Genomic DNA, 20000 nt, shown 5'->3' on the forward strand with positions numbered 1-20000 from the left:
TTTAATTTTTCACGTTATTTTGTAAATAAATTTAAAATACGTTACGAGATTGAGTCAACGTTGTGCCATTGGCTGCCACGCTTATCGTACAAATAAAGAATAACGTTGAGAAAATACATGGGAAATGCTTGATAAAAACATACTTTTTTATGATGTCCACGCTAGTGGAAAATTTTTTTCGAGTTAATTCTTTGATGACGATATGAACCCTTTTGTTTTTCTTTCTTTCTTTTTTTATTTTTTATTTTTTATTTTTTATTTTTTATTTTTTATTTTTTTTATTTATTTATTTTTTTTTTTTTTAATCATTCGATAAAGATAATCTCATTTCAGTCTTGCTATCAAAAACGATTTATTATCATCAATACTATTTGAAGTTTCAAACGTAAAAAGAAACTTTCGACTCTCGTGTATCCGCAAAATTTATATATGTATGTGTGTAATCTCAACATTCGTAATTACAGAATCTCAGAATCAATTTTACAAATTAATTCAATTCACCTACGTTTTCGAATGAAATTACCATAAGGTTTCCCTCGAATTACAAGAAAGAGAATTTTTTTCATTTGGTAATCCACTTTCTCCCTCATGCTGTAAAGTGAAAAAAAAGAGAAAAAAAAAAGAAAAGGAAGAAGAGTGAGAAAAGGAGAAAGAACAAATACCGTACGTTCTAGTAGGAGAACGTGCGACGAGTTTTGAATTTCCGCCGATTAAAGTCCGACAGCAAGAGAGGAAAACGAGAGAAATAATACCAAAGAAAAAAAAAAACAAATAACAAAACAAAAAGAGAAGAAAAAGAAAGAAAGAAAAAAGGGAAGAAATGAAAAAAGAAAAAAAAAAGTAACAGTTGGAAAATAGAATGAAATCGAATTCTTTTCGCAAAAATCACTGGAGATGTGTAATACGTTCACAGACGATTAATACTATCGAATTGGGCAAATAATAGAAGGGTGAAAATATCGGACATAAAATGTAAACGGGAGTAGACGATACGAAAAAAAGTATTCGGTACGCAAATCGATGTTGTAAATAAATATAAAATTTATATTTATAAAAAAGAAAAAAGAAAGAAAAAAAAATAAATAACTACCGACGAATAAACAAGCATTCATGCGTGTTTATCCTGCATGGATAAAAATTGATAAGCAGAAGACGAACTAGAAAGAGAGTGAGAGAGAGAGAGAGAGAGAGAGAGAGAGAGAAAGATAGAGATAGTGACGGATAAATGATGGAGAAGTAGTGAGTAGAAGGAAGGAAGAGAGAGAGAAAGAATCGGGATTCATGAAAGGGAAAACACGAAATGCGTTTACGCTCGTTTCGCAGAGCAACGAAATGTTCGGCGAGGCGCGACGAGATTCGTTCCGTTTCGAATATCAAAAACAATTCGAGGGCAGGGTGGCGAGAACGACGAAGAGGGGTTGGTGACGTGGAAGAAGAGAAGGGTTGAAGCGCATCGTCCTTTCTATATCAATCTTTCTTTCTCTGGATTTCGACCGTTGTGGCTGCTACAGTTATTGCCGATGGTGTATCGTTGAGCGAGAGAACGAGAGAGAGAGAGAGAGAGAGAGAGAGAGAGAGAGAGAGAAAAGAGGGGGATGAGGAGAGGAGGCCGTTAAAAAGAGATAGCTAGATACAAGGGGAGGCTTTTTTAGGGAGTGTATATAACCATCGGCTTGGAGGGAGCTCGCGCGTCGCGTGGACGAAATGACAGGCGATATTAAAACACGTCCGGAATGTTGCTCTCCGAGTCGTTAAACACTCTTCCCTTTTCCTCTCCCACTTTTCCTCGCTTTCTCCCCCATCCTCCCCCTCCTCAACCTCCCCCCTCCCCAATCTCTCTCCGCCCACTCTTACCATCTCGCTATATATTCTTTTCTCTATATCTACGTATCATCTACGTAGTCGTCATCGACTGTATACGTTTGTCGAAAACCACCCCCTTTCGTGTCGAAGTATCGTGCGATACGATACCCACTCTAGTCCCTGAACCAACCCTCTCTCGTTCAGGTAAATCCCTTCAAAGTGGAAGGGACGAAAATTACGAGCTTCGATATCTCGCAGTCGGGATTCTCTTCGGATCGTATATACATATACATCTATGTATATATACGAGTAATAGATATCGTAGTATAGTCGTGTATCGTGTAGCGAAAACAAGGACGCATAAATGCCTTTTGTGTCGAATGAAAATGGATTGGAAAGTTTGAAAATGGGTATTCGTGTTTTACATGTACATCATACTCGCGTATTGCTCTTTGATTTCTTTCCTCGTTTATATTATTTCAAGGACGAACACGATCATCGATATGTATATATATATATTTAATGTCGTTGAAAGCATTCGACGGATATATCAGTAATTATTTTTGCGATAAAACAGCTTCGTATTTTAGTGTGTTTCTTTAACTTCGTAGCAATCATTAAATCGTAATATTTAAAAAGGAAATAACAGATAAGGACACACTTGTATATAATGCGATTACGCACGAGTAATGGTCAATAATAGAATAGTGATTTAAATCCTAATAGAATTTACAATATGGAGAAATTTAAGAATGAACGGATTTCTCCGAAAGGGGCCGCAAATTTTCGTCGCACGATCGAATACATAAACAACACGAATTTCTATGGATAACATAATAGATTCAACCGTATTCGAATTCGTTGAAGGATAGAAGGAAAAAAATACGATGAACTCCTTTGATTTACCACAAAGCAAATGTCGTCGTAGTTTCTTGCTTTTGTATGTACACATAGAGATCTATTCTCAACTTAATAGTTTTCTTCCCTGTGGTCGGTAGAAAAGAGATATATAGAGAAAGAAAGAAAGAGAGAGAGAGAGAGAGAGAGAGAGAGAGAGAGAGAGAGAGTGAGTTGGAAGAGGGGAGAAGAAGAGTACGCCAAGGGTGGACCAAACTTCAGCATCAATGCCGATCTTTTATGCGAAACGTTGCGACAGTCCTCGCGAAAGAATAAAAGCTTAGGTATTTTTCAGGGAGGGAAAAAAAAACCCTCTTAAAGTACATTCTCTTTTCTTTCCTTCTCTCAAACTTTATTACGCACGATCGAACTTATCGAATTGGTTTTCATGCAATTGGACGATCACCGATTCTGATTTTCTCTCGACCGACAACAAAACTCGGATTTACCGAAACTTTCCCTTTCGCTTAGAGACCGAAGATACCGTCGCGAGAAAACAGATGAGAAAGGAATGAAAGGAATGAGAGGCAACGAAAAGAAAAAGAAAAAGAAAGGGAAAGAAAAAAGTACAAAGATACATCTGTCTTTCTTATATGTTCATTTCAAAGTAATATTGAAAAGGTTAATACATTTATATAGATATAATTTTTTCGTTTATAAACGAAAGAAAATAATTAATTGTTATGTGTATAAATATAATGTTGAATGATTTTATATTATATGGCTTTTTTATATTTTAAATTATTAATACAATGTATACGAATGATGATCATATTAAATATTTACATATGTACGTATTTATGAAATAATGTTCAAATTGAAATCGAATAAATAAAGTTTAGGTTACGAACTATGTACGTTTATATATTTGCCAATTAGGAAATCATCCATTTAAGTTTAACTTTCTTTAATAAAATTTATGAACTAAATGAAACGAAACGATTTCTTTCAATCGTTGAAATTAGATACAAGAAACATGTTAGATATTGGGTTAGAGGAGAATGAAAATGTGTTAAAAAAGGAAGAAAGAACGGAGGATAATGAAAGCGAGGTAATAGATAACACTTACTGTCATTATCGGAAACGGAAAAGAAAAACGCCGAAAACAAGAACAGTGTTCTTTTTGGGTGTGAGGAAAATAAACAAGAAGATTTCGGAGGTCTTCGAACTCTTTCCTTTCTTATTTTCTTTTAGCTATACGATAAAAAGGGTTTCTTACGACTAGGAAAACCTTATCCGTTCGGGGTTTCTTTTTCGATTCTCTTTTCTTTTTTCTTTTTTTCTCTTTTTTTTCTCTTTTTTTTCTCTTTTTTTTCTCTTTTTTTTTTGAAAACTTTTCCTCACATCTTCTTCCCTAATCCATAGAATAAGGAAAAGGGACAAGAGGACGATTAGAAGAATGCCTTACTCTAGCAAAACCAATTCCAAAATTATCCATAATAAATAAGTTACTTGAAATCCTTTGGTTGGTATTGTCATCCACGACAATGTTCGTTCAAAGATTCCTATGTGCTTACATATCGAGACCTATATATTTTATCGATAATATCGAACATTCAACAAGAAGGAGGATCGAATTACGTGCGTCGGAAAATCTTTCTCTTTTATGCTGATCCACGCACGTTCCGATGTCCGATTGTCAGAAGGATAAGAGGGATAAAACTAGGCCTAGTCTTTTTCCTTGAATTTATTGATCGAACTTTTTTACTAGCACATCGGAGAATTCACGATAATCGTTAAATTATAATTTGTCTTACTAAAAGATTATATCGTTGCGAGAATCTATGTAAATATTGTCGCGGATAATGATGATGATGATAATGATGATAATTTAAAAGAAAAAAAAAGAAAAAAAAAGAAAAAAAAGAAAAAAAAGAAAGAAAAACATTATTTACAGTTAACTACGTATTATTATTTATTATCTACACGAGTAATCATATCACGCACAAGGGTCAGATTCATATTCATAACTTAATTTTTCTACTTCGTTTATGTCTTTCAATATAAACGTCCCTCGTTCGTCGTACTCACATGCATTACGTCGAGTATGTACAGCCTTTCTTTATTGGCCAGAGATGAGAAAGATAAGAGTCAGCCTCGAGACCACTTTAAACGCCACTTCGCTACGGATATTCTTTCCTGTTTTTCAAACATCATTTTTCTAAATTTATAACGCTCTACTAGACAAGACGCGGAACGTACTAAGGGGTTCTCTCTTCTTTTATATTTCTTTTTATTCTGTTTTTTTCTTTTCTTTTTTTTCTTTGTTTGTTTATTTTCTTTCTTTTCCTTTTTTAACGATGGCGCACATCTTCTTTTTAATTGCCTGTCGTGTAAAGAAAATATCATCTCCATTGTATTCGAAGGCAAATTAAGGAAATGACAATTATATACATATAATTTTTTTTTTTTTTATGATTATTCTTATCGTTCAAACTTTTGAAGACTATCGTAACGGTTATAACGAAGGAACATAAATATCGATAATATCAACATTTCTGTTAATTAAGTTAGAGAGAGAGAGAGAGAGAGAGGAAAAAAGCAATACCATTGAAGTGTAACGATCATCAAGGGAAGAAAATTTAAATATGGGAAATGTATATTCTCATAAAAAATCTCAGGTAACGTTATCCACCGAGAACATATATTTAGAATTTCCTTGAGAACTCGTTAAGTTTTCTAGGTATAGAGATTCTTTGAAACGCTGCAAAAGTCGAAAGTAATGATCGTTCATTCTCGCGGTTAAACGACTCGTGCCGTAAAAATTTTCGCTCCGTATACTCCATAATCGTTGTTTCTAATGCCTTCGTTCTCTTAACTCACATCAACATGCGTTACCAATACATTCACGTACATATACTAAAAACGAATAAAACAACTTCTTCTTTGATCGTATATAGCTTTTTCAAATTAGATACGATACATCTACACATGAAAGAAAAATCTCTATTTCTATGCAATAAATGTCTGTTTTTATAGAGGGGGAAAAAAAACTGAACTCTATATTATTCATTGAAAAAAAGCAAAAAAATAAATAAATAAAAAGAAAAGAAAATGTATTTTCTCTCTAATTTTGCAATTTGTGCGATTTGTTGTCATTTGTCATTCATTATCGCATTATTACATTGTTCACGATAATGGTCAAAGAATCGTACGTGATTGTATTAAATCGACGTTTTCTTCGTTCGTTTGTACGCGGCACGCCACTTTGCCTTCGTTCGAAGGCCATTCATTGGGGAAACACGTGGTACAGATGCGAATTGCAGGGCGCCATCCGAACCCTTGCACGGACATAAAGAGTCGGATTTCAAAAGGACACGAAGGGACAAAGAGGAAAGGGTATGAAAGGTACAAAGGATACACGCGTAGAGAGTGTATCGTTCGAAAAGAGGAAGGATAGAGCTCGTAACGATGACTCGTTGTGAAATAGATGTCTGGTCTTTTTGTTCATCGATAGTTACTTAATTTGTCTTTTCTCCTTTTCTTTTTTCTTTTTTTTTCTTTTCGATTTTTTTGTATTTTTTTTCTTTATTTCTTTTTTTTTCTTTTTCCTTTTTTTTCCTAAAAGTCATTCGACTTTCCACGTAAATATTATTGAAGATAATGCACCATAGATAAATCCAATGTGTTCAACTATTCAAAAAATAGGATAATATATATATCCAACATGTTACGGGTTCTCATCGAATTGCAAATAATATTCGAATTATATGTAAAATTCGAATGATCTAAAGATCAAAATATGTATATAGATTGCGATGAATGATAGAGTAAGAGGAAGCTTGTAGAATTTTGCATAGTATTATGCGAAGTGCAAATTGCCATGCTCGAACGTGTCCATTTCAAACCATACGATTGTTGCGTTACGATAAGCTCGGCAAAATCGTGTAAAAACAAATTCAAATCCTATCATATTTTTTAATTTAACTTTATACATATATATATATATATATATATATATATATAGTTAAGTGTGTGTGTGTGTGTGTGTGCGTGTATGTATCAATACAATTAACGTAAATAAAATGATTACTCTTTCTATATATATATATATATATATATATATATATATATATATATATATATATATAAATTTTTTGAATGTAACGTAGAGAAACGAATTTTTTTACATACATGATATTGATGCGATAAAAAATAAAAAAAATAAAAAAACAAATTCTTCGTCTTGATAAATTTAGAAAAGCCTTATTAAAATTCATTTCGATGGCAAAATATAAAGCCGCGTTGTAGAATGCAACAATGAAAATTCAAAATGACTTAGAGACGAGGGAAATAACGTTGATTTCTCTTAACGATTCGTTGCCCGAACATATTCACGTAAACACTCGCCCTCGTTACGACGTAACGCGCGCGCGTAAATTTTCGAACAAACGCGTAATTAGAATACCCGCCGCGTCCCATAGCAGGGTGGCCTATCCGTTCCAACGGAAACCGAAAGGGTGGACAACGCGAGAGAATTGTTAAATCAACGAAACGATTTTCAATGCGTGCGTGACCCATGCCAGTGTTCCCTTCGCGTATGCGTCTCCCTCTGTTTTTCTCTCTCTCTCTCTCTCTCTCTCTCTCTCTCTCTCTCTCTTTCTCTCTTTTTCTCTCTCTATACCCTCTTTCACACCATTTTCACCATTGTTATAACAATCGGTAAAATAATTTATGCCAACTTATGCCCATCTTCTTTTATATTTTTTACATATCGTCAACTAGTGTCTGAGTGTCATCCAATGAATTTCGATATACTTTTTTTTTATATTCGTTCAATTCACAAATAAGTACCATTTTATTGTAATTAAATTTATCATATTTATTTCTACTTAATATAACGTGTATATATATATATATATATATATATATATATATATATATATATATTTATAAATATATGTTGTATAAATTAAGTAAATAAACTTTTTCAAAAAATTGTTCTCACAAAACTGAGAAGGTAATGATACGAAATATTTCGATCTTTTGATTAAAATTGTCGTTTATCTCGACGTAAATTAAATTTAAAAGAAAAAGAAATAAAAAGATAAAAATAGGTAGCTTTAATCTCTCTCTCTCTCTCTCTCTCTCTCTCTCTCTCTCTCTCTCTCTCTCTCTCTCTCTCTCTATCTCTATCTCTATCTCTCTCTCTCTCTCTCTCTCTCTCTCTCTCTCTCTCTCTCTCTCTCTCTCTCTCTCTCTCTCTCTCTCTCTCTCTCTCTCTCTCTCTCTCTCTCTTTCATCGATCCTAAGCTTGAACCTTCCAACGTTGGCAAGCATAACGACCCAGATTAACCGGCTCTTACGAAACTCTCATCTATCATATCATCGCATAAATAATTCTCAGGCATATACGCGTTCATTGAACGCATTTACGTTGAACTCATCTACACAGCCGATAATATGGCCGTCAACGTGAGAAGCGAACGGGGTAGCGCTATCACGTGTTATTAACTTTACTCTGCGACGATTAATTTGTCGTGGAAAAGTTTTAAAATCGCGGTCACGCTCTCGTGACCATCCAGGAAACTCAAATCGCTTTATTTTACGCAAGGATCTTCACGTAGAACCATAGAGGAGAGAATGGAAGAGGAACCGACATGAGAGAGAGGTGTAGACGAAAGGATAAAGAAAAGTTTTCTCGGCTGGAGAGTTGCGGTTATATATTAGGTACTCGTTCGCCTATATAAAGAGATTATATACGCTTGAATAATATAATATAACGTGTTCAAAATTTAGATATCGAGATATCGATTCCATGAAAATAACAAAAGACGCAGGAAGTAAAAAAAAATATTAAAGAGAGAAAAAGAAATAGAGGGGAAAGAGAGAGAGAGAGAGAGAGAGAGAGAGAGAGAGAGAGAAAAGAGAGAAAGAGTTTATATAATATAACATAACTTTTTATATAATATAATGTACTCACAAAGTACGAAAAGACGATTAGATATCGAAAAGATCATATCACAAGATATCGATTTAAAAAACGAGACAAAAATCTCTCTCTCTCTCTCTCTCTCTCTCTCTGTTTCTGTACGTCCTTCTCTTTGTTGTTCACTCGAGCTTCATTAATAACGCCATGCTAATTAATCGAAGCGTTCTCGAATCAAGATGACAGTGAAAGCCGGCGCGTGCATGAGAGGAAGGTAAACAAAATGTCCAAGAGGAACACGAAAGTTGGTTGGTAATGAAACGAAATTACGCGTACGGTAAGGAGGTAACAGGGAAACAAACGATTGCAACGATCTGCCATTTTTATATTGTTGACATCCATTTATGTACCTACAAATACAAATGCAAGTGATATGAAAGCATATTCTTTGTCTTTATTATTAATGAATTTAAAAGATCGTTTATGCCATTCGCCATTTCATTGTTTATGCTTTTCATAAATAAATGAAATTACTAAAGTATGACTCATAAATAGATATATTCGTATAATTAAAAATGAATTTATAAGGTATATAAAATAAGGTATATATATAGTATATAAGGTATATAAAAAACAAACAATAAAACAAAAATATTACCGATCGATTTGTAATTAATACAGTTATGTTCATATAATTTATGAATTACATCTTAATCTTAATTCAATATCGATTATAGTTATTGTTTGAATTAGATGAATTAATTTAACTTTAGTCATTTTGTTACGCTATGAACTAATTTATTCTCAAGTTTTTCTTTCTCGTTTTGTCACTCATCATCGATTGAATAAGTACAGAGAGTCAAGTAGAAGACCTTGAGTTCGTCCCCAATACATAAACAAACCGTCTCGATAGTATCGTTAGCCCATCCATGTGCACTATTAAGAGAATCCTCGACTCGTATCGATCGTTGGTGACATCGTACGAACGACGTTCGCTTGCATTTTATCGAAATACTTCACATTTGTACATATTTTTATTTTCAATTAATTTTTATGTCATTATATTAACCGATAATGTTTTCTCGGATTTCGTTTCTTTCTTTTTTTTTCCTTTTTTTGTTTCTTTTTTTTTGTTTTGTTTTTTTTTCTCCTCTTATTTTTTGTTAAACTCATTCGAGATCCTTTACGATATGATTTTTATTATACCATAAAAATTTACGCAAATTTTCTCTCTCTTTCTCAATCTCTTAGCGATATGTCATATGCCGTAGTTAACGATTTAGAGGAGAAAAATAAATGGGAAATAAAAGAGGAATGAAATAAAGGAGTCGTTATCGTCGCATTTAATATCTCGGGACAAGAAGCTAAAAACCTCTAGTTGGTGACACATAAAAAGTAGTTATTGATCTATGTGAATTATGAAATCCATTTTCTCGATCATTTTATGCGAAAACGAAGTAATCGATGAAAATATTATTACCCTCTTACTATCTTTCTTCTCTTGCATATTATATTTCGAGTTTTTTCAATATTTTCTCTCTGTCTGTCTATCTATCTATCTATCTATCGATATGTCTGTCTGTCTGTCTATCTGTCTCTATTTTTATCTCTATTTTTTCTCTTTTTTTCTTTCAATTGGTAATCCGAAGAACGAACGAGTCTAGATCAATTCGAATTCGGTAATATCGCAAGACGAAATGACCTTCGCGAGGAGATCAACATGAAACTTTTTTCTGACTCTTTATTGCCACTCAAAACTTTCAGAACCGATCGTTCATCGACCGATCATTTGATCATCCCAATCAGATCGTTTCTTCGTTCAAATTGACTTTCCTCGAACTTATATCGAGTTATAAATAAATATCGTTTGTCATTTTGAAGCGTTCAAAAATTAATCTCATCTTGTTTCGCTTAAAACAAATAGATAACCTGCTCGAATCCATCTTGAGAGATTAATAAAATCTTTATAATCAAACACAAAATTCTATCTAACTATTTAAATATAAAATTGAAATAACATTTCAATTTTTTTTTTAAATCATCAAATTTTTTTCTAACTCTACTATAATGATAAATACTTTTTAAGATTAATATATTGAAAAATAAAAATATAAAATACTTTACTGTTAGTAAATATACCAATTCTCCTAATGTGTAATGTTATAATTGAAAAAAAAATGTATATCAGAAAGAAATAGTCAATGTTTTTATATTCAAGAGTCTGATTCGAGTCTGAAGAAGAAAGTAAACTATATATATATATATATATATATATATATATATATATATATATATATATGATTTTTTTGATTTACTAGCAAAGTGATACAGTTTCCAGTCAATGATTCCAACATCTTGATTCTTAAGAAATACTTGATTCCCGTTTCCTCGTTCGTTCGTTCGTTCGAACGGTTTACGGATCGTTATTGCATACGTTGAACGAAGCAAAGCTGGCAGAGTTTTCCAAGAGGATCCCATTAATTGGATCGGATATCTGGTTACCGGTTGCCACTGCTCTGCTCTGCTTCCATCCACCTTTCAAACCAGTCGGCGCATCGATGTCCGTCCCCTTAGTGAGCTTTCAACGTAGACTTAAGCGCGCTCGCGCAGAGAAAGAGAGAGAGAGAGAGAGAGAGAGAGAGAGAGAGAGAGAGAGAGAGAGAGAGAGAGAGAGAGAGAGAGAGAGAGAGAGAGAGAGAGAGAATAAACTACTCACTTCCTCCGATCCTCCAATTCTTAAAGCTGATGATATTCGAGCGGAGATCGTGGCCGAGTATGGAACGAAGCCAAGATCTAGATGTAGTAATTATTATTAAAAGGATTATTAAAAAATAATCAGATCTAAACTTTTTTATCTTCCATTTCTTTTTTGTTTTTACTTTTCTTTTTTCATTCTTTCCACAAGTTATTAAAGGAAGTTCATTGGTTTCGGTGATCAATCCTAATATGAACTACCTTTCTCTCTCTCTCTCTCTCTCTCTCTCTCTCTCTCTCTCTCACTCACTCAATCGTATTCATTCTTTTGCTCTCTTTGCTCTTTCTTCGAATGAAGAGAAAATAATGATAAAACGGAGCAGAAAAGAAAAAAGAGACAGTTAACAATTGTTTTTCTTAATGGATAATTATTTCGAACGTTCCTATTTACGAGGAAATTTGAAAATCAATTTATCGATTTGACCAATAAATAATGTCGAAATTTTCGACATAAAAAATATTAGCTGAATAAAAAATATTTATTATTTATTTAGATATAAAATACTAAAAAGAGTTTTATATTTAAATAAATAAATTAGTCTCTATAATGTTATGTGTATTAATGTTATGTATGAAATATTAAACATTTTAATGAAAAAAAAAAAGAAAAGAAAAGAAAAAATACTACATATATTGTTATTTATTTAGATATATGATATTAAACATTTTTTTTAAATAGAAAATATTAGTATTATTTATTTAAATATAAATTAATAAAAATTTCGATATTGCTTATCGACCAATCCAATTGTTTGAATTGTTTGTTTTATATAAATGTATTATTTTATAATAATAATTTATTATTAATACATAACGCAGAATCTAAGAACATTTTTGACTGTAAATATTGTTGTAAAAGATGTAAAAATGATTTAATAGTATTTTCGAAAGTATTCTAATATTTTTTTTTTTTTTTTTGTGTAGAAATATTCAATTGCAAATTTAAAAATAATAAAAGAATTGTAAACTTTATCAATTCTTTTTTTTATTGTTAATTTTTAAGATAAAATGAGATCAGAAAAAAGAAATTTCGATACATAAAGATTGGAAGAGTACACAAACGTAAGCGGAGTGCAATTTTTTGTTCTCCTTTCTTTTTTCCACTATCATCATCGTCGTCGAAACAATAACGTCATTTCAGATTTCATTCTCTAAAGCTTTTACAGTCGATTTTCGGTGATCTTCAACTATGAGAATACGCCAGAACGCATACGATAGAGCTTCCTTCATTTTCAGGAAATATCACCATTGATTTAACTCCATGATTTCTTTAAATGATTCACATCCTTTTCTTCCATTTTTTCTCTCTTGCAAATGATACTGTACAAGGAATAGAAATGAATTACTTAAGAATTTATAAAAGATAAGTGAAAGCAGTACTGAGATCTGTTTACTATTCTCACGTTCCTTCTTTTTTTTTTTTTTTTTTTTTTTTTTTTATACCTAAATTACGAAAGAAATTTGTTAATTGGAAACTATTAAAAAATATTTTTATAACAATATTTATATGTTTCCAAATGCATTTCACTTGAAAAACAAGAAGGAAAATATTGTTGTTAGAGATATTTTCATAAATTCAATATAGTTGTTCAAATAAGTACGTTCAAACGTTTAAATAAGAAAAGATATTTACGTATCTTTTATCTAACAGTTCGTTACCGTAACATCAGCTTTCATTCTCATTCCCGTCGTTCCGTGTTGCATTAGGTAAATGCACGGATATCTCGCGGGAGTTAAACGCAAACTCGAGTATATATATATTTCCGTTGCATAGAATAATACTAAAGAAAATACAATGGGAACTTCCATTATTCCTAGTCGATTTCGTCGTATCGCTGTTAATTTTTCTCGAAATGATTTCTTGTTCTATTCCCGATAATTTTTTTCTTTTTTTTTTTTTCTTTTTTTTTTTTTTTTTTTTTACTCCATCATATTCCCTTCGAATTCTTTTCAGATAGGTTTGTTTCATGGCAAACTCATCGTAGCAGACTCATCGAAATTCTTATGTACAATTCACTCATACAAAATCGAAAGATAAATATTTTTTTCCTTCCTGGCATCGTTCCATTCCACTTTTTTTCGTTCGCACCCCTCTACGAGAACGATATTCCGAATGAAGAAACCTCCTTTTCTACGCTATTTCGACTTTTCTCTCTCTTTCTCTCTCTATTTCCATATATGTACATATGTATATATATATATATATATATATATATATATATATATATATCTTTCTAGCTTTGCTTAGAAACCAACGCTAAAGGCGATATATCATTTCGGAGTAGCTTTATTTTCCAAATTTCTCCGTGAGTGGAAGAAAAAACATGGTAAGCAAGAAAAAGAAGAGGAGGAAAAGAAAGAGGAGGAGAAAGAGAGGGAGAGGGAGAATGAGAAGAAGAGTGGGAGGTATAGGCATATAATAGAAAGGAAGAGATTCTCTTACTGGGCGGTAGTCTCTCGGCTGAATCCATTAGCCGACGCCATTAATATCTCCGTAATGATGAGCGATGAGCTTTCGCTAGGGTCCAAAGAGAAAATGAGACGAAAAGAGAAAGAGGGGAAAGCGAAAGAGACAGAGACATACAGACAGACATACAGACAGATAGACAGAGAGAAAGAGAGAGAGAGAGAGAGAGGAGGGAGGGAAAAAGGGAAATGTGCTGTTTTCATCGATGTGAGACGAGGAGAATAGAAGGAAAAGAGATGAAGAGAGAGAGAGAGAGAGAGAGAGAGAGAGAGAGAGAGAGAGAGAGAGTTTTCCTTGAAGAAGGAAAAAGAGGAAAAAGAAAGTCATTCGCGAAGAAGTGCGTAGTGTGCGTGTGAACTCCTCTTTGATAAATGTTGCTTTTCTTGGGCCGATGCCAAACGACAAGTAACACAATATATTCTATCTCGCGGCATATTCTCACTCTATCTTCTTCCGCTTCCTTCTCTCTCTCTCTTTCTCTCTCTTTCTCTCTCTCTCTCTCTCTCTCTTTCTCTCTCTCTCCACAGGCATGCCCTTATCGTGATAGTTAAAGGACGTAGTTGCTGGCGCGTGGATAGTTCTATCCTTGTTATTCCAATAGCAGAGCACTCGGCTTTTATCACCTTTTCCCAAGGCAGGTAAACGCCTGCCTCGTATATAGTGCCAACCAAGACCATCGATCGAAGAGCTTCGAAGAATCGACGAGACGAGGTGTAGGAGAGAGAAAGAAGGATAGGACGGAGGCTGTTCCTTACTTCCTTGCTTGGTTACCTACCTTGCCGTATACATAGGTATAGTAGTGGATTATACTCTTCGAGAAGGAAGTCTCTCCTTCCTGCAAATTCTCTTTCCCCCATTGGATGAAAATCACTTTCCCTTTTTGTAGGCGCGACACGTAACACGAGCCACCCAGAGCACTATCCATTGATATCAACCCTCCTCGCTTTGCAACCAACCACTACCGTTACTGTACTTCGCTTGCTGTTCTCCCTTCTAGGGCATCATTCCGTCGTCGTTCTTTCTAAGCTCCTTGTGTTCGATCGGTCTGCATACAATGTACTTTTACGTATGTACGTACGTATTCGTTTTCAATAGATTCACATATATTATCGTAATATCGTTCGTAGTATCGTTTGATCGAACGATCGAGGATGATATACTGTTGTTAGAAGATAGACGAAAATAAGTTTCAATTGAGGTTTCAAAAGTAACAAACGTGTTATCACGATACCCGCCAAGATTCAATGTTATTGGTTACGCTTTAACCCTGGAAATTCTCGGAAGTTAAACCAATATGTTATCGCGTCCGGTGTAAGTGGGGGGGAAGGGACCGATATAATTTTCTTATGCCAGTTTAATCGAGGAAAATGAATTTTTGTCTACGATATTGATTTCTTCCTTTTCCGAAATCGTTATACATAAATGAAAAATGACGAACGTATGTATTTACGAAGATATAACGTAAATGTATCGTTCGACTAATTGCTCTTTTTTTTTTTTCTTTTTTTCCTTTTTTTTCGAAAAGAATATATCGCCTATATATATATCCGTCATCTATCCGTATATATTGTATTTATTTGTCAAAATCGTTTTCTTCGATCTACTCATCGTATCCTTTAATAGAAACTTTTAGTTTTATTTTGTTATATCAATGAAGTTTGTATTAATTGCTTGGGATGTCCGTCTTCTCGAATAGCTATTTCCAAACGCGTTTGTTCTCTCTCTCTCTCTCTCTCTCTCTCTCTCTCTCTCTCTCTCTCTCTCTCTCTCTCTCTCTCTATTTCTCCCTATCTTTTTCTCTTTCATTTCTTTTAACGAGTATCTGGAAAACGCGTAGCATTGAGTTCGTAATTTCGTTTAACAATTGTACTGACAAAGGATCCTCGCCTTTAGATAGGGATGCTAATTTTCTTTTTTCTTGGTTTTATTTTTTTTTTATTTTTTTTTATTTTTTTTTTTTATTTTTTTTTTTTTTTTTTGTTGAATGAGTTGATGGCTGGCTCGACCTTAATCATTTCCACGCGAGTTTGTATTTGAAACCAATTTGTGATACAAGTTTACTTCGTTTACTTTTTCATATAACGTTCGGCGTATCGCTAATTATTCTCTCGAGATCGAATCCAGTCGCTTTGTCTATATCAACGGGAAAAACGTGGAAAGGATAGATTTTATTTAACATTAAATTAACGTCGAACGTAAGTACATAGAAAAGAATGATTTTCCAAAAATTTTTAATTATATTTTTAATGATTTTCATAATTCTTTTTTATATAATTTTTAAAAATTTTAATTTTAAATACTAATGAGATATTTGGTTTTTTTTCTTCCACATGTATTCGAGTTCAAAAAGAGAAAAGAAAAAAGGAAAAAAAGTCGTATCAACGTATTAAAAAAAGAAAAATATTTATATATCATAAAAGGGTCAATGAGACCAAAAAGAGAGATCAAAGATTTACAAAATATCATATTAAATCATTTTTATACTCGGAAAGGTAATCGTTAATTTTTAATATCATTGAGTTTTCTGTAATAAAGTCAACGAATAGTTTTTCTTCATGATATTCACGACGTACATTCAGGTCTTCGACTTTTTCGCGGGAAATTATCAACACCGTATTCCAGAGCACGAAAGACCGCCGGGAATACGTTTAAGAGAGAAAAATTAAAAAACTTTTTATTTAACTTTTTCATCGTGGTGCTTTCCCTTTGTGTCGCACGTCCGAGTTGTAATGTAAAAATCTTACTACGTGAAAGCTTAAATAAATTAAGTAATTAGCAGGCGGTAATTAATATTAAGGAAAGCGGAGATCCACCTTCTCCTGTCCTTCTACTTTGCTTTCGTCCTTGCATCTCTCTTTACTTTTGCTTTCCCTTTTACTCGTTCTTACTAATTTTCTTTTTTCTTATTTTCTACTTTTTCTTTTTTCTTTCTTTTTCTTTTTTTTTTTCTTCTTTTCTGTTCTTTTCTTTTTTTCCTTTTTTACTTCTTTTCTTTTAATTTTATTTCTTTTACTTAGTTACACAAAGAGCTTAATTAACTCCATGTTCAACAGTATTAAATGAACTCATATGAACTTTGTCAGAAAATTAATATATCATAAAATAATGTAATGAATTCCAATAATCGTTTCTTACGACTAATTAAATATAATCAATACTTTTTTCTTTTCAGATGATCGACGCATCTTATCACACGAATCCGTCGCTACAAAGCACTGCCCTGATTATTACGTGTGCGGTGGTCCTTCTTCTGATGGCAGCAATCGTCTCTGTTGTTTTTTGGAAGTGAGTACAACGCAATGTTTATATTAAAATTAATTATGAAATCATTTTTACACGGGTAAATCAGGGTTTTACAAAACAAAAAAAGAAAGAAAGAAATATAGCGAAAGAAAAGTTATTTTGATAGTTTTTAGTCCTTCTACTAAAATCCGAATCAAACATATTAAACTCGAGATAACTGGATCCGCGAGTACACGGGAAAAGTATTATCTCGTTATAAAACTTCACTGTAACCTTTCCCCGGTGAAGTTAATTCATGTAAATGATATTTCATTGGAATTTTAACCGATAATTAACCTTTGACCTTTTTAATCAATGATTTGAGGGATTATTTCGCTGTTCGTTTCGAATAATTAGTAAATACTAACGTCAATTATTATTCTACTATGTATACTTAAATCGATCGAGATAAAGACAGAGATAGAGAGATAAAGAGAGAGAGAGAGAGAGAGAGAGAGAGAGAGAGAGAGGGAGGGAGAGAGAGAGAAACGATAAGAGGCAATCAGGAGAAAATTTGATATTTAAAGTAGCACTAGAAACACTCGCGTGGATTACTGGCTATCAACTCTCGATACTCGAGAAACCAAAGTACACTTTATATTCATAGTACCATGAGAGAAATTTTGGAACAATCATTGAGCGGTCATTTTACCGTTAAGACGAATATTTCCGAAATGAAAAGGCCGGATACGATAGAACGGAAAGGATGGGAAGGATAAAAGAATAAGGATAAGAGAAAAGATCCATAATCTCATAGAGACAGGAGAGAACGTTGCTTGGAATGATATTGGACGTACGTTCGAAAACAGGAGTACGTGGTGGATATCGGATCGTACATAAAATTGGTAGAGGTCATCGTTGGAGCTCAGGGTTCTCTTGGCAATAAAATCTAAGTTTCATTCCGGTCGGACATCGTAAGGTGTTCCCGGTCTCGAGGTCGTTCGGCTTGTAACCATATTTCAAGTGTTCGAGAGACCATCGACGAGGAGGGTCTCATTGTGTCCCCAAAGTAGTGGTGAGAGAAGACGAAGGAAGTGAAATGGAATAGAAGGATAGATTGGCTGTTGTAGAAAGCCGAGGATAGAACGTACGTCATCGGCACTCGAATTCGATCCAAAAAAATTCACCCTCCATCCTTGTTCGGTAATGACTTTCAAGATTTAACGCTTCCACTTTCGAACCGAATTCTTTCCTTTTCTTAAATCGTATATTACATCTAGACGTTAAATGGTAAGTTCTGTGTATATATATGATGAAAGACACACACAAAGAGAAAGAGAGAGAAAGAGAGAGAGAGAGAGAGAGAGAGAGAGAGAGAAAGGGAATTAGTTTTTGTCCAAAAACAATCTGATTAACTCCGTAACGGTATAGTAATTTATCTTCATTAGGTAGTATGAAATAATCGGGTTTACGATCTCAAGAAAGTTAAAGCAAACTATTGCGTCAAATTTAGTAAAGTCTCCGTTAAGTTTAGCTGGATCTTAATCTCCGCTTCCCTCGTTCACCTACGATATGGTAACTCGTTTAACCCATTTTAACTCGATACTACGATGTGAGTGGGTGGGATGGGCGGAGGGAGACGGTCACGCGATCATGTGTTCGTCGCAAGAACACACTTACTTTATATCGTTCTAACGATAAAACAAGAAGTCGGTTAAACGGACGTTATTTACACATAAACGATCGACAATCTCGTAATTCGTGCCGAACAAGACACATAAACGCTTAAGTATATTTCGACTTTTCTATGATCAACAATTTCGATCGTACGTGCGAAAGAGAAAGCTGGATTATGTATGGATCATAGGAAAGGAAAGAGAAGAAAATAATTTTCCTTCCGGTTACAATTTTTTTTCTCTCTTCCATCCTTTTTTGTCTCTTTCATTCTCAAAGTGTCGATAAAAATATAGAAAACTTTTCATCTTTACGTAATCGAGCTCTTTAAAGATGATTCATGATATAATTTTTTTTTTCTTTTTAAAGGACTATGAGTTCAAAAATAAGATGCATCATCGACATTCTAGTGGGTCTTAAATTAACGAAATATAAATCGTTCTATTAGATGAGAGAAGGGATAGAAAAGAATGCGTTTTAGTGTTGTCGCGTGGTACTGTCGAGGATAAGAGAGCAACTTTATTCTGATAATCTGCAAACGATGATGTTCTTGAAGCATCGCTTGGTTCTTCTTCTTCTTTTTATTCCTTGTCTTTTAGACTAAGAAAGAGATAGCTATAGAAAGAGAGAGAGAGAGAGAGAGAGAGATGGAAGGGCGGAGGTAGAGAGGAAACATGATCGTCTGGAAGATAGAAAAAGGAAAGAGTAGTATGCGTGTACTCTATATCTATTCCCACACGTAACCCACTCAGAAGATTTACGCCGCTCTTATAGGTTCGACTCACTCGCATATACTCCTTCTAGCACGATTTGATCTTCGTAATATGATGATATTTTACAAAAGCGAAGTTTAGTACTTATTGCCACTTGGATACATACACATGTATATATATATATATATATATATATATATATATATATATATATGTATATATATATATATGTATATATATATATATGTATATGTATATATATATATGTATATGTATATATGTATATATTGAAAAGTTAAGAAAGTTTCAAATAAAAATTCAAAGTTAAATTTTAATATATTATTTATCGTATATTATTAAATTTTCCAAACTTTACTTTATATATTTAATTGATTCATAAATAATTGAAATTTTATTATAATAAATATTATACTTTAATTACAATGACACTTATAATTTACGATTCTTTTTTTTCGGACAAATTTTTTCGACGACGTAGTATATAATGGAAATGTTGAAATCATTGTCACAAATTTATGAGACAAATGTTAAGAAATTATTATTATATCTCGATCAAAATGATCAATGTGTTTGAATTTTG

The 20000-nt window shown here is 33.1% G+C and overlaps 1 protein-coding gene across 6 annotated transcripts in view; it reads left to right on the plus strand.

Annotated features, from left to right (window-relative positions):
• Positions 1-20000, plus strand: part of LOC124431807 — a 404139-nt gene that overhangs the window by 338475 nt on the left and 45664 nt on the right. For all 6 annotated transcript variants that reach the window (XM_046980118.1, XM_046980135.1, XM_046980130.1 and 3 more), the window contains one exon: positions 16963-17075. In XM_046980118.1, coding sequence (XP_046836074.1) covers positions 16963-17075 — 113 coding nt within the window. The remainder of the gene's footprint in view (positions 1-16962; positions 17076-20000) is intronic.

Source organism: Vespa crabro, chromosome 1 (assembly GCF_910589235.1).
Source record: "Vespa crabro chromosome 1, iyVesCrab1.2, whole genome shotgun sequence".
Taxonomy (NCBI): domain Eukaryota; kingdom Metazoa; phylum Arthropoda; class Insecta; order Hymenoptera; family Vespidae; genus Vespa; species Vespa crabro.